Source organism: Episyrphus balteatus, chromosome 2 (genome assembly GCF_945859705.1).
Source record: "Episyrphus balteatus chromosome 2, idEpiBalt1.1, whole genome shotgun sequence".
Classification (NCBI taxonomy): Eukaryota; Metazoa; Arthropoda; class Insecta; order Diptera; family Syrphidae; genus Episyrphus; species Episyrphus balteatus.
The window spans coordinates 13,327,323-13,342,563 of NC_079135.1; the positions used below are offsets into that span (position 1 = coordinate 13,327,323).

General features: G+C 28.1%; 1 protein-coding gene across 4 annotated transcripts; it reads left to right on the forward strand.

Moving 5' to 3' along the window:
- The first annotated feature begins 3,718 nt into the window (after positions 1-3,718).
- Positions 3,719-9,013, forward strand: LOC129911083 (uncharacterized). 4 transcript variants are annotated; one of them, XM_055988745.1, is made up of 4 exons: positions 3,719-3,845; positions 4,010-4,253; positions 7,517-7,683; positions 7,743-9,013. In XM_055988745.1, the coding sequence occupies exons 2-4, from the start codon at positions 4,058-4,060 to the stop codon at positions 8,865-8,867; spliced, it is 1,488 nt and encodes a 495-aa protein (XP_055844720.1). In that variant the 5' UTR covers positions 3,719-3,845; positions 4,010-4,057; the 3' UTR covers positions 8,868-9,013. The 4 variants fall into 4 exon arrangements, with proteins under 4 accessions (XP_055844720.1, XP_055844721.1, XP_055844718.1 ...); XM_055988746.1 differs by having other exon boundaries at positions 3,726-3,830; XM_055988743.1 differs by having other exon boundaries at positions 3,746-3,879.
- The last annotated feature ends 6,228 nt before the right edge of the window (positions 9,014-15,241 follow it).

Consider the following 15,241-nt stretch of genomic DNA (forward strand, 5'->3'; position numbering starts at 1 on the left):
TTAGAAAAGTCACTCATCATTTTCGTTGGCTTAAAATAGTTAAAAAATAATGTTTTTTTTTTTTTTTTAAATTCAAATATTTTTCAATGACATTTTTAATTTTTGTTTTAAATATTTGTCACACACCACTTTAAGGGCACACACATATTTTTTTTTCTCTGATAACATTGATTTGGGTGCGACCAATGACGAGCTTTGGTGCATGGGATTTAAAAAAAAAGTTTCGATTTTCGTTATCGCTTTGAAAAAGTGTTGCCGTTGTAACACAATAATGATAAGGAGATGTATGCTTTGGTTCAATGATATTAACACTAACACTGAATACATTTTAAGCTTAAGATTGTTGCTTGTTCAAAATAATAATTAGCTAACTTAAACAAGTCTTCGAGAAACTATCACTGCCTAGTCATAACTTTTGAAGGTAAACCTTAAACTTTGCTTTATGTGAAAAGTACTTTGCAATTAAAAACTTAGCTTATAAAGTTACGACTATATGGTAACGTAAATGTTGGCTCTAATACTTATCACAACAAAACTGTTTCAAGTCAAAGCAAAATACTTTCAACACATTCAATGGAATTTAAAAAATGTAACCCTTACAACCAAAAAGGTGTTTAATCCACTTTTTATATGATATAGAGTGTGATATGTGAGACTTTTCGTATCAAATAGACAATAGATCTATTATATATGATGAAAAAGCGATGACTTAGATACTATTTGATTTTTGATATTGGTATGAAAACGAATTTAAAAAAAATAAAGAACTTATTTTAAAAATTCCTCAAATATATTTTAATGCCCAATTTATTCACATTCGATTTAATTTAAATTCGAAATTTTTAAAAAAATGTATGCGTTTTGACAGTTTTCTGTTGTTGTTGCAAGTTGATAGCGAGTGCATAAATTGGGTCTAAACAGGTAAAAGCGTCTTACAAAAAAAAAATATTTCAGGAACGCATAAAATGACCTTTTATTACTTTTTTTTGTAACAATTTGATTAAAAAAATCCTACAAAACAATGGCAACACTTAGATACGGAATGAATAATACCTTTTTCAAAGGCCAGAATTATACACGAAATGCTTATTTTTAAATCAAGTTATTAAATCAATTGTTTTCGAAATAATCGGGAGAGACGCGATACTTTTTAGTTAAAAAGCTGTTGACATTGGCGAAAACTGCCGAGAAAATAAAAATCTGCTAAAAAAGCATTTTTTTTTATTTTTTAATTTTCTCAAACAAATTAATTGGGGCAGTTTTCTACATTCTACATCGATCAATTTGGTATTGAAATTCACCGTCTTGAAAAAATAGTATTCAATATGGTTTTTTTTTTAAACAAATTTTGACTTTGAAATCGTTTATTTCGAAAACAATTGATATAAACTTGATTTCAAAATAAGAATTTAGTATAAAATTCTGTTATTTGAAAAAGGTATCATTGATAACTGTAAGTTTTGCCGTTGTATGTAACGCAGAGTAAATAAGATTTTATTCTATCTATTTTTAATTATTTAAAGAGTATGGGAAATAAGTATTAATTGGGATTGGAATTAAGGTGAAAACTCATTACTTTGGGAATAATTTTCTAGATTAACGCCGTATACGAGATATTTTGAGAACTGCCCGTTCGTTACCAAGAAAGAACACAATGTTACCGTGATTTGTAAGCAATTGAATTAAAATTTGGGTTATATTCTATTCGTTTTTATATACCTAAATTGTGTTCTATTTATAACTCATTATAGTTTTCCACGAATTTGTACTTTATTCTCATGAAAAATGAAATTCAACCAAAGGGATAAACTTTAAGATATCTCGTACAAAAAAATAGTGTAGCTTCTATCAGTTTCTTTTTTTTTTTCTTCAATATTCTGAAAAAAAAACATAAACTTGATTTTATCTCCTTTAGAAAAGTCACTCATCATTTTCGTTGGCTTAAAATAGTTAAAAAATAATGTTTTTTTTTTTTTTTTAAATTCAAATATTTTTCAATGACATTTTTAATTTTTGTTTTAAATATTTGTCACACACCACTTTAAGGGCACACACATATTTTTTTTTCTCTGATAACATTGATTTGGGTGCGACCAATGACGAGCTTTGGTGCATGGGATTTAAAAAAAAAGTTTCGATTTTCGTTATCGCTTTGAAAAAGTGTTGCCGTTGTAACACAATAATGATAAGGAGATGTATGCTTTGGTTCAATGATATTAACACTAACACTGAATACATTTTAAGCTTAAGATTGTTGCTTGTTCAAAATAATAATTAGCTAACTTAAACAAGTCTTCGAGAAACTATCACTGCCTAGTCATAACTTTTGAAGGTAAACCTTAAACTTTGCTTTATGTGAAAAGTACTTTGCAATTAAAAACTTAGCTTATAAAGTTACGACTATATGGTAACGTAAATGTTGGCTCTAATACTTATCACAACAAAACTGTTTCAAGTCAAAGCAAAATACTTTCAACACATTCAATGGAATTTAAAAAATGTAACCCTTACAACCAAAAAGGTGTTTAATCCACTTTTTATATGATATAGAGTGTGATATGTGAGACTTTTCGTATCAAATAGACAATAGATCTATTATATATGATGAAAAAGCGATGACTTAGATACTATTTGATTTTTGATATTGGTATGAAAACGAATTTAAAAAAAATAAAGAACTTATTTTAAAAATTCCTCAAATATATTTTAATGCCCAATTTATTCACATTCGATTTAATTTAAATTCGAAATTTTTAAAAAAATGTATGCGTTTTGACAGTTTTCTGTTGTTGTTGCAAGTTGATAGCGAGTGCATAAATTGGGTCTAAACAGGTAAAAGCGTCTTACAAAAAAAAAATATTTCAGGAACGCATAAAATGACCTTTTATTACTTTTTTTTGTAACAATTTGATTAAAAAAATCCTACAAAACAATGGCAACACTTAGATACGGAATGAATAATACCTTTTTCAAAGGCCAGAATTATACACGAAATGCTTATTTTTAAATCAAGTTATTAAATCAATTGTTTTCGAAATAATCGGGAGAGACGCGATACTTTTTAGTTAAAAAGCTGTTGACATTGGCGAAAACTGCCGAGAAAATAAAAATCTGCTAAAAAAGCATTTTTTTTTATTTTTTAATTTTCTCAAACAAATTAATTGGGGCAGTTTTCTACATTCTACATCGATCAATTTGGTATTGAAATTCACCGTCTTGAAAAAATAGTATTCAATATGGTTTTTTTTTTAAACAAATTTTGACTTTGAAATCGTTTATTTCGAAAACAATTGATATAAACTTGATTTCAAAATAAGAATTTAGTATAAAATTCTGTTATTTGAAAAAGGTATCATTGATAACTGTAAGTTTTGCCGTTGTTTTTTAATAATATTTTTTAATAGGCCAATTTTAAGAAAATTGACCTTCCCGCCTAAACGGAGGGAGAAAGACCCAACGCTCTCATAGTAAGAAGGGCTGAAAAAAAAACTATTACCAATTCTTGTCGCCTAAGTTATCGGACTCTCCCCAAAAATACATATAACTCTAGGTGGAAGCTTAAGAAATTTCGTAATTAGAATGAATAACTTGTATTGAAATGTTATAAATATTTACATACTCAACTTTTATAATAGGTATTCCTTTTTCTCAGTGCGTTCCAATTCAAGACACATAAAAATATAAAAACAAAAAAATTGGCAACACTGATCGTGACATTAATGTTTAATCTGCTTACGCTGAGTTTTATGTGTATACATTTTTTATATTATCATTTTCTCTGTTGCATTGCAATTTGCAAATAATATAGTAAACAGTATTTCTCTTACCCGGTAAGACGTACAACTGTAAGCTCTTCGTCTTTGGATTACAAGACTCTATGTAATAAGACCCAAAAAAACTAAACCTACACAGATATTTAAAAAAAATATCTTTGTTTGTTAGTTTTAAACTTTTGCAAAACAAAAAAGATCTATTTTTATTGAGTGTTTTTTTTTTTATTCGGTTTTAGACAGTGAACAAAGTGCATGAGTAATAATAATAATAATACTCTTTGAGTATGAGTCAACCTACAGAAAATGACAGTTTATCTGGCGGACGTCCTCCACCACAACAGCCGCAATCAGATAACCAACCTCAACCGGCTTCGGTACCAACGGGATATGGCTCAATACAAACTCCATATGTGACTCCAAATTACACTTGGTATCAAGATATACAAAGGAACAAGCCACAATCGACTTCCCTTACAGCAGGTTAGAGACAAAAAAAATAATTTAATTCTGTTTAAGAGAAAAAGGGGGTTTTTATTTTGTAATCATTTTAGCTGTTTAAATAAATAAAACAAAAAACTTTATCTCTTCTCATCAAATAATTAATCACTCACTTACTCACTCAATCAGTCATGCAATAAATAAATACATTGATTGACCAATACAATTGTAGGGTTAAAAATGTATTTTCTTCTATATAGGGTGATTCCCACAAAAAGAAAATAACACCGGCACACAAAAAAAAAAGTGTCATGTACCAGGAACCAGACCTATCTTTCCATATGTTTTTGGACCCGCTGAATCCGAATTTCAAGTCCGTTTGGCCCTGTCACCCTCCAGTTTTGAGTAATATGCAAAAAACTCAAAAAAAGGTAGTTTTTGGGGTCTTTTTTACACTTTTCTCAAAACTGAAAGGTGACCGGGCAAAACGGACTTGAAATTCGGATTCAGCGGCCCCAAAAACATATAGAAAGATAGGTCTGGTTTCTGGTTCATACAACTTTTTTTTTGTGTGCTAGCACTGTCGCGACATGTCGCTGTCATACCCGGCACACAAAAAAAAAAGTTTCATGTACCAGGAAGCAGACCTATCTTTCTATATGTTTTTGGGACCGCTGAATCCGATTTTCAAGTCCGTTTTGCCCGGTCACCCTTCAGTTATGAGAAAAATGCAAAAAACTCCAAAAAAGTCATACAAATTCAAACAAAATGCACTCACAGCTCAAAACTGGAGGGTGATGGGGCCAAACGGACTTCAAATTCGGATTCCGCGTGCCTAAAAACATATAGAAAGATAGGTCTGGTTCCTGGTACATGACACTTTTTTTTTTTTGTGTGCCGGTGAATTCTTTAATTGATAAAATTTATGAAAACAAAAAATGTTTTGATATCAAACAGATTTTTTAACCGGCAACTTTTTCATTGTTTGTAGATAATAATATAGCCGGCGCGGCGGCTATTACTAAAAATTGCATCAAAGCTATTTTTAAATTAATTTTTTGAACCCTTACTTACAAGTAATTGTGTGTTATAATTGAGTCACACGTAGTTAACGACTAAAATGCATGACTGCGTTGCACATACTTGCTTTAAGAGATAAAAACATTCCAGGAACGCAAAAGTTTTGTATATAAGAATATGTATATAAAAAAAATATTTTTGAATTAATTTGAAAATTACAAAACATCTTTTTAAACGGTTTCGAGATTAAAATTAAGTGTGATATTTTATTTCTAGTACAAAAAATTTGTTTCTACAAATTTTTGAAAATTGTTGGAACCATTTATTTTTTGATGAATAAATTATTTCATTCGAAATTATTTTTCGACATAAATAACTAAATTTTAAAACAATTCATACGCCAATTTAAAAAAAAATCAGTTTTAACTCTAGGTATACATTTTTTTTTTTTGAAAATTGTGTTTCAAAATTATTGAGTCATTTAGGAAAAAGACAGAAAACAAGAAAACTGTGAGGTAGCGTTGAAAATGGTTAAAACAAAAACAATCATGTGTGCAATTCACACGTGGTAGAAGTGAAACCTTAAAAAATCATCACCTTAAAATCCATTTTTGTATATGACAACCTATAATATCACCTGAAAGTTTATTATTTCAGCTCAAAATATTTATATCGACTATACAACATCCACAAAAAGAGCTAGAATTTTTTGAACCCAATCAGTTTTCATCAAAAAGCAACAAATCATTTTTTTTCTTTTCTAACACCTTTAAATCAATTTTTTTAAATGACAACCTATAATAAATTGTATATCATCTGAAAGCTTATTATTTCACCTTTTATATTACGCTTCAATTGTTTTTCTACAATGCCTACAAAAAAAGTAAGATTTTTTTAAAAACAACCATGTCGAACTTTCAAACTTAAATTACGATACTTTCTACACTGGTAGCAACAGATACACAGATGATTTGAGGTATTTTTCAAGTTTTTTTTTTAATTTAAGATTGTGTAACTTGTAGGGCAAGTACCGTTATGTGTGATATATCAAATAAAAGGTAATACTATCAGCATGCGTATTAAAGTTAAATCAAATTTGTATGTATTCTAGATCAAAATATATAGCGTATTTTGAAAAAGAACATCTTTCCACCGTTATCTCAAAAATTTTGAATATTAAATTAATTAAAATTTTGCACAATTATAGTTTATTTAATTATCTGTCTACACTACAGTATAAATTTCATTGATCTATCTATTAAAACAAAGAAGTTATAATCAATTGATTTTTCCTGTCGCTTTTTCGTTTCATCATGTTTCAAATCACTTCGATACTAAAGAATTTTTCACTTCAAAAAGTTTTTTTATTTACAATACTTCATTTTGCCAAAAATCTCAGGTTTCTTGCAATTAAAATCGTTAAGCTTTTTATGAAAAAAATATAGTTTTCCTCACCGTTAATTTTGGTCTAAGAAATAAATTTCCAATTTCTTCTCTAAAAAATCTCTAAACTCAATTTAGTACAAATTCAGTTTTTTTTTTTTTAATTTTAATTTCTCTATCAGGAAAAGGGTTACCAAATGCATTTTTGTTTTATTTTTATTTATATTATTTATTGTATTTATTATTTCATATTTATTAATCTTTACTTTGAAACATAGTTGGAAACAATTCTAAGCAAAAATAATAAATTTTATAAAAAAAAATACAAAGGAAACTATTATAAAATTGTTGTTAATAAAAAAAAAAATTCACCAAAATAAAAGGTGTAAAAGTATGTTTTACTAATTTGCACATTTTTTATTACTTTAAGTTTTTGCTATACCTATTTTGAAGATTAAACATCTATTTGATGTAAATTTAGCTAAATTTTGTACTTAAAAAATACTGTTTTGAAAAAGAAAATACTATTTAAAAGAATATTTTGTCCACCATTTTGAATTATTGTACTTTTCGTCAAGAAAAGACTGTGCAAATTATTTTTCACATCAAAAAAGCATCAAGGTACCACTGTGAGACGCGACGACCGATAGGGTGACTCTGCTAGAAATAAGTATTTTTTGTTTTTTGGGATTTTTCCAAGTTTAAGTACTAATACTTTTGAAGTACAGTACAATTACGAGTGCTAGTTCTGGTACGGGAACTGGTTCAAGTACTTATAATATTGTTGGTTTGCTTGAAAATTTTAATTGTGGTGCATTTATCAGCTTTTCCACTTTTTTGGTACCAGTCATTCTTTTTTTTTTTATTTGAGGATTAACAAAATATTTAAATTTTTCTTTCAGCATCGTTGATATGTCTTTCGGGGGGCTTAGGTCTTTCGTTGAGTGTCGGCATTGGACCCATAGCCGACTATGGAACACATACTCAATACTGTTGGTTCATTGCCGTCATAATCGGTGCCTGTGTATCTGCGCTTTTAGCTAAAAATGTTACAAAGATGGCGTTCAACGTAAGTTTTTTTTTCATTTTAAATATCGTAAATACTATATTTTTTTTATTATATTTAAGATGACTGCATCACTTTTGGTCATCATTAAAGGAATCATGTACACTGCTTTGGCTGCAAATACATCATGGCTAATCGTAGCTCGCTACTGTGACGGTATAGCTGTTGGTTTGACTTTAATACCAGCTATTTTAGCTGGTTCTGAACAGTCTGTAAAGTATTACAGAGGTCGTGTTTTGAGTTTTGAGCAAAGTAGTCTCGTTATTGGTGCTATGCTTATGGCACTCTTCATAAACGGATGGAAACTTGCCACGCAAAGTAATCTAGCTCATGGAATCACTTCCATAATTTATGGACTGATAGCTTTGATATTTACATTTCTCACAACAATTGAGTCTCCAATATTTCATTTGCGAAAAAATAATGAAACAGAAGCTCTAAATGTTATTCGACAATTACAAATGCCTGGAACAATAACCAATGAGACTCATGAACTATTGAATGAAAGTAAAGCTCTATTCGAGGAAGATGTGTCCAGAGGAAGAGTCGATAACATCTCAAATAGTTGGATACCTTTGATCAAGATAATCATGCTTCGTGTAATTGTAACATTGTCATTCTCACTCCCACTTACTTGGGGATTTCTATTTGTTTCGGCATTGAATGATTTTCCCAATGATCCAAATCCCTTTTGGTTTGTTTTCATGCGATTACTTGGTGTAACGATTTCAGTTTGGACTATAGATCGTCTTGGAAGAAAAATAGTTTGTGCAATTGGACTTCTTATTGGCAGTATATTTTTGCTAGGTATTGGAACGTTATTTTCAAGCTCTTCAGCCATATCAGACAACACATTGAGTACAATAATTGCGTTCTTAGTTATTTATCAATTTCTATCTGGACTTGTTGGACCTGCAAGTACATGTTATTTGAGTGAAGCATTCTCTTTGTCTGTGAAGCCATATTTTATATTGATATCAATTATTGTGGAAAATATTGCTCAGATTATTGTTTGTACTCAGACAAGAATTGATTCGACTTCTAATTTTGCTTATGTTTTGGCGGCTTTTCAATTTATTTTTGCATTTATTTTCTATTTTACAATGCCTGAAACTAAACAAACAACTTTGAGAGAAGCCTTGGCAATGTTTAAGAGGAGAGTTTATATTAATCTTGGAAATGCTTAAAAAAGATATCTTTTTGTAGTTTTTTTTTTTCTAAAATAAATGTAAAATTGTGTTAAAATATCTAATATGTAACATACTCGTACAACGTACATACATACATAATTTTTGTAAAAATATATTATAATCGTTATACCTATACTATTGAATATGTGTTTTTTTTAATCAAATAAAATAAAAAACAATACAATTTTTTCTTTCATTTTTAAGTAGTTTTTTTTAGTAAAAGGGCTTAACTTATGGACAGAAGCTGCTTAAAGGATTCTAAGCCTTCCAACTTTATACTTTTTAAAGTTTTGAACTTACAAAAATAAATCTATTGGCTATTAGTGTCAATGGAACAAAATTCACTATATTGTAATTTGCAGTTAAACTCAACGGGTCACTATGGTGTATGCGTAACTTTTTTTTTCATTGAAAAAAAATTTCGATCCATAAAAAAAATTACAAAATGGTAAGAAATTCTGAAAATCTTTTAAAAAAATTAATTTTTTTTAAATGTTTTTTTTTTTTTTATATTGCAAATATAACTCGCAAATATAACTCGCATATTTGTCGTCAGCTGAAGTGTGTTTTTGATTTTTGTTTTTTTGTTGTTAACAGTTTTATCATTGTAACTAAATAAATATTATCAGGTTATAACTTAAACAGTTTTGGGCGAACAAAAAACTTAACAAACAAAAATTAAGGAAATCTAGAGTTGGACTAAAGTTATTATAAGAAATTATGCAATATAAATATCTCGAAGAACTCCGAAAATTTTACTTTTTTTATGATAATCAGAAACCGAGAAAATCGCAAAAACGCATTTTTCAAAATGGCGATCAAACCACACGTTTTTGGGGAAAAAATATATTTTTTTATGTTTGTCTCAATGAGCAAAAATCTCCAGGCCTATGAATTTTCTGTTTTTAAACGGATTTCATTTCCTGATTCTAGAAATTATTTGCTAATAAAAAAAATGCAACATCAAGCGAAAATTTTTTACTTCAGAGAGATGATTTGTACCGCTTTTCCTTTCTGTGTGGCGAGGTACAAGGTCCATAATATGGAAAATGACTTGATTATAAGTTACATTTAAATTTAGTTGAAAGAAGCATTTAAAAATAGTTAAGCCATTTCGCTCCAATAATTTGTAAGGAAATTTTTAAATTTTTTTAAATTTGCACTATTTCAGAAATTAGGTAGGTAATTACTTTTTTTTTCATTTTGAGAATAATTTTAATTTTAGGAGAATTTCATGAAACATGAATTATTACGAAATTTTAAATAGTTTCTCAAAAAATATCGCTCCAAATTGGCGATATATTCTATTCTTTAAAAATAATGACATTTAATTGAAAATTTACCTTAGGACACTACTTGTACTTAACCCTTTAATTACAAAAAAGCGACCTTAGCAAAAAAAATAACAGCAGTTCTTTTAAAAATAAAATTATTTGTTTATGATACAATTAAGAAAAAACTTTTTTTCATCTTTTTTTTTTTATTTATTAATTTCTCGGTAACGACATAGTTAAACATTTTTGTACACAAACGTTAAAGTAATGGTTTTATTTTCAAAAAACACATTTTTGTATTTTTAAAAAAATATTTCATATAATTTTTTTGAAAAATCAATTTTTTGATGAATTTTTTTAGAAATTTCATTTTAATGTGTTGAATAATAACTTCTTAAAAATGGCATACCATATTTTTTTTTTTTGGAAAATGTTAGAAAATTTTTATATTGTACATATGTTTGTATAAAAATGTATTTAAAAAAAAAACCGCCTTAACGATTTTCACAATTTTTTTTTCTAAAATTTCCTTTTTATAGAAAACATCAAATGGCATACTTTGACTATAGTAGCACAGTTTTTAAAACACGAAAACAGATAACAAGTTAAAAAAAACATCAAATTTAACTTAGAATAACTTCCTAAAGTTTTTCCATAATCGGGCCTACGATTTTAGAGTCAATTGTAAACAAACATTGATTTTTATATGTTAAGTTAACTGCGTTCAACAACTTTAAAACATCGATTTACATGCTTGACACTTTACCTCAATAATTGACATTTTATATATCAGAATATAATGTGTATGTGGTTTCAAAGTACAAACCGCAAACAATCATTAGGTGTCATTATGAGCTAGGTGTAATAATCACGTACCTACGTTATATGCTATATGATGCTGAAGCTGATGCTGATGTCTATTGCCATTACGCTAACTTTCTGTTTCATCTATATGCATTTTCTTCCTTTATACTCTCTGTCTCTTCTGATGTCATTTTTAACTAAAAACACACATGCCCTGCTTGCACAAACAGGACGATAGGATGGTGGAAGAGATTTTCATTACCTTAATGGTTTTTCTCTTTTTACTTAAAAGTCAAAATTGGAAATAGGTGCAATTTCTTCTTTTTTTATTTTTTGTTGGAAATTTTTATCTACATAATATAAGAGGGTGAAAAACGAAAAAACAAAAGTGTGAAATCCTTTTTGAGAGCACATATCCAGGAATATCTCATTATGGATAACGTGAAATGGCGTACATCAAAGTGCATCTAATAAGAAAAATGGATTTTACTTTATCAATTTGTATATAGTGTAGATAGTAGAATGTGTTATGTCATCAGCAAAAAAACTACTTTTACAAAGACTTTATATCCACCCTATGTTTTTATTTTCCATTAAGTAAAAAGTTTTGTATTGAAAATGTGGTAAAAGTTTCAGTTTAAACTTTAAGTAAAGATTATGCGATACCTATACGAACTATGGGATAATGTTTGCACGTAATGTATTGAAAGAACAAGTTCTATGACTTGACTTAGAAAAGTTAAACCTCTCCCAGGAAATCTTATCAGTGGCTTAGATCCTGGTGGTATTGATGTCAATATTAAAAGCTTTTAAGTTATCATATTGAGGGGGGAAATCCCTCTGGACGACAGCTTTTTCAATATTTTTTTTGGAAAACCGAAAGTATTTATTGAAATTTGGAAAAGTATATGATATTATTGACATTATGAAGTATTAACACAATTTTTCTAAGCGGCTATACAGCTCTTTAAAGTTGACGCCTCGAGTTTGCGCCGTGCAAACACAAAATTATTTATAATTAAAAACAAATTTTTTTTCCAATAAAATATACCTATTTATACGCATTGCATGAACCTAAATTTAGAAAAAAAAAAGTGTAAAATAAAAATTAGAGACCAAAAAAACGAAACAAACACAATGTTTATTTATAAACAAATTGTTAAAAAAAAATATTTATTGTAAAAATTTTATTGAACTTTTAGGTTCATGTAATGGCCAATAAATTAACGAATTTATTTTAAGTCGATAGTTTCATTAGTTTTTGAGTTACATTGCACGGCACGGCGCGGAAAAAAACGCGTTTCGAGAAAAATGCGTTTAAAAAGTTTTCGTTTTCGTACTGTGGTAGGTTCGGAGGGCCTGGGCTTAGGGACTATCTAGGGACTTTTGAGGCTTCATTTAATGCTAAGACTACTGAAAATAGTTTCTTCAGTTAATAAATTAATTTACTACGCAACAAAAAAATAATGGAAAAATAAAAAATTTCAGAGGGATTTCCCCCCTTAATTTATCTCAGATAAATACTAAAAGTACCTGGATTAATATTTTTGAATGCCTTTTTTCCAAAGAACTACACATGACCATATGAAATCAAATTGCATCTCTATTTTAATTTTCGATCACGATTACTTTATTCATTCCATTTTTTTTTTTTTTTCAATCCTTTAAAAACGAACACAACATTTACCACCGACAAATGTCGTCCGACGTGAGCTATTGAAATCTCAATTTTATACATAAATTTCAAAATCATTTCATAATAATCTTTTTCTCCTGCGATTATGGTTTGATGTTTATGTCACCTGCAGTGACAATAACAATAAAAATGCCTACCTGTCTGCTACATTCATATAAATTCATAGACATTCTGTGCAGTTTTATTTCGCATTAAGATTTTTCTTTTTCAAAAAAGCAATATTGTGTGTGTATGTGTCCTTGAAAGGAATTTCGTGATGGCAGTTATTGTGTCTATGCGCTATCTCCTGCACAACATCTCTTCTGAAATGAATAAATTCAAAAAATCACATTTCGATTGGCAATAAAGTTGAAATAAACCCCCCCATTGCTATCAAGTAGGAATTTGCACACATAGAGAATTGGAATTTTAGCGACAGAAAAGTTTGTCGTCCTTTCATCTTTTTGTGTGTAGTAAAAGTTTGAATGTTTTTTACTTTTTTTTTCAATATGTGTACATTTATGTATTTTTTTGTTGTTAGCGGCATGTAGTGTAAGAGTTGTGGGTTACTTTATACATTTTAGTTTGGTCACAATTCAAGGAAACATATTTCAATATTTTCTGGTAGGATACAAATCAATTTATTTTTCTTTTAAGTTATTTATTGATGAGAAAAAATATGGAAAGAAAGTCTTTCAGTCTTTTAATATGTGAAAATATTTTATTTGTTTTTGTTGGATTCTTATGGAAGAATATAGGGTCTAAAAACAGTCATTAGAAAGAGTATAAAACATGAAATGATTCCTTAAGATTATCGGACCAGATTTGAGATTCAAAAAAATATTAAACCCTTAAACCCTAAATTATATGATTTATTTATAAAATCATATAATTTAGCTCTCTAATATGGCAATTTTAAACAATAGTAAAAATGTAAATTTTCCATAAAGTTAATTCACAGGAACAATAATTAAATTAAATATTCTTAATAGTTTACAACATTATTGTGTTACAAAAAATTGACTTATACACTTCAACTTTTCTTAAAACGGAGGAAAAAAAAAACAAAAAATTTTGTTTTGCTTTAGGAATTTTCAACTTACGATGACGCAGGACACAGCCACACAAAAATAAAATAAAGTTCTGACCTGGGGGTTCGACTATGTAAATTAAATGTATTTTGGTGGCTTAATTTAAATGAAAAACAAACTGCAAAAATGCTGTCAACAAAATTTTATTGGCAACTCTTTCAATGACCTTGAAACTATTAATTTGTCTAGCCTATAACCCCTCACCGCAAGACGAGCTAAATGAGGTTCATTAATTTTAAACTACAGTAACTTTAAGTTTGTTTTCAATAAAAAACAAAAAAACGTTACGCATACGCCACAGTGACCCAATATGAGAATCTGATTGAAATTTTTGGAATCTATTTTATGAGAGAACTATCGCAGTGAAAAAAGAAAAATTAAAAACATTAATTTTATGGACTTTAAAAGAAATAATGTATTCAACGGATTAAAAACACTATAAATAAATTTTTAATTTAATTCAAAATGTAACAAACATAAGTTTTAAAAAAGTTCAAACGGTATCACCTTTTTTTATGAAACAAAAACTAACTATGCACATATTTTAAAAATAAATTACTGGCCAATTTATTTACACTTCATTAAATTTAAAGTCGCCAATAAAAATAGGAAATTTTAAAATTCGTGTGTTATTTGACTTTTTTATCATTTTTAATGGCGATTTTAAATACATATAATGGAGAGTGAATAAATTGGGCCTTAATATCATTTAATGTCAAACAAAAAGAATATTTTGTATTTTTTCTTGTTACAAGTGTGTGATAGGAAAAAATTACAGTAAAAATGTTTGAATTATTGTAAACAAGAAAGTAAAATTAAAAATTGAAGATAAATACTATTAATAATAACTTTTTAAATTTAACTAAAGTTTAACTAATGAAATTCTGTCCTTGCTAAAAAAATTAAAATAAAGCGTATTGTTTACATACGCAAATAAAATTGTCTTTAAAAGATACGGTTTCATTTATAAATAACACCATACACCTAAAATTAAAATTTGCATAGTCTTATCTCTGCCTTTTATGCCAAGATTTCAAGGCCTTAGGTACCTACATAAATATGAATTCAAATTATTCCACCTTCAAATTAATTTCAATTCATAAGTTGAAAAGCTGAAATTTCCGCAAACATGGGCTTCTTACAAAAAAAAAAATGGCATTTAATTTTCATGAAACAAAAAGTGTCTATTTCAGCAGAATACATGTACATATATTTGGAAATATATTCTGTTTTCTAAAGGTAAGTACCTACATACTTTTGTCAGCCTCTACCTATGATATTTATAGACAAATTTGGTGCCCTACATCTGCATAATGAAAATGGAAAGGGAGTATTTTTCTTTAAGCTAATTGAAAAACATAGAAAATTGTGACATTTCACGTATGAATAAACTTTTACGGAATGAATATGAAAGTAAATTTAATTTAAGGATTGAAACATTAACTACAACTTTTGCTTATTGAATTTTGAAACTTTCAATTTTAACGTATAAGTTTCACATGTTAGTTTCTATGGGATGTTAGTGAA

Coding starts and splice junctions, on each gene's coding strand:
- LOC129911083 (XM_055988745.1), top strand. CDS start 4,058: ATGAGTCAACCTACAGAAAATGACAGTTTATCTGGCGGACGTCCTCCA. Junction 4,254..7,516: donor ATCGACTTCCCTTACAGCAG/GTTAGAGACAAA, acceptor TTTTTCTTTCAG/CATCGTTGATATGTCTTTCG. Junction 7,684..7,742: donor TTACAAAGATGGCGTTCAAC/GTAAGTTTTTTT, acceptor ATTATATTTAAG/ATGACTGCATCACTTTTGGT.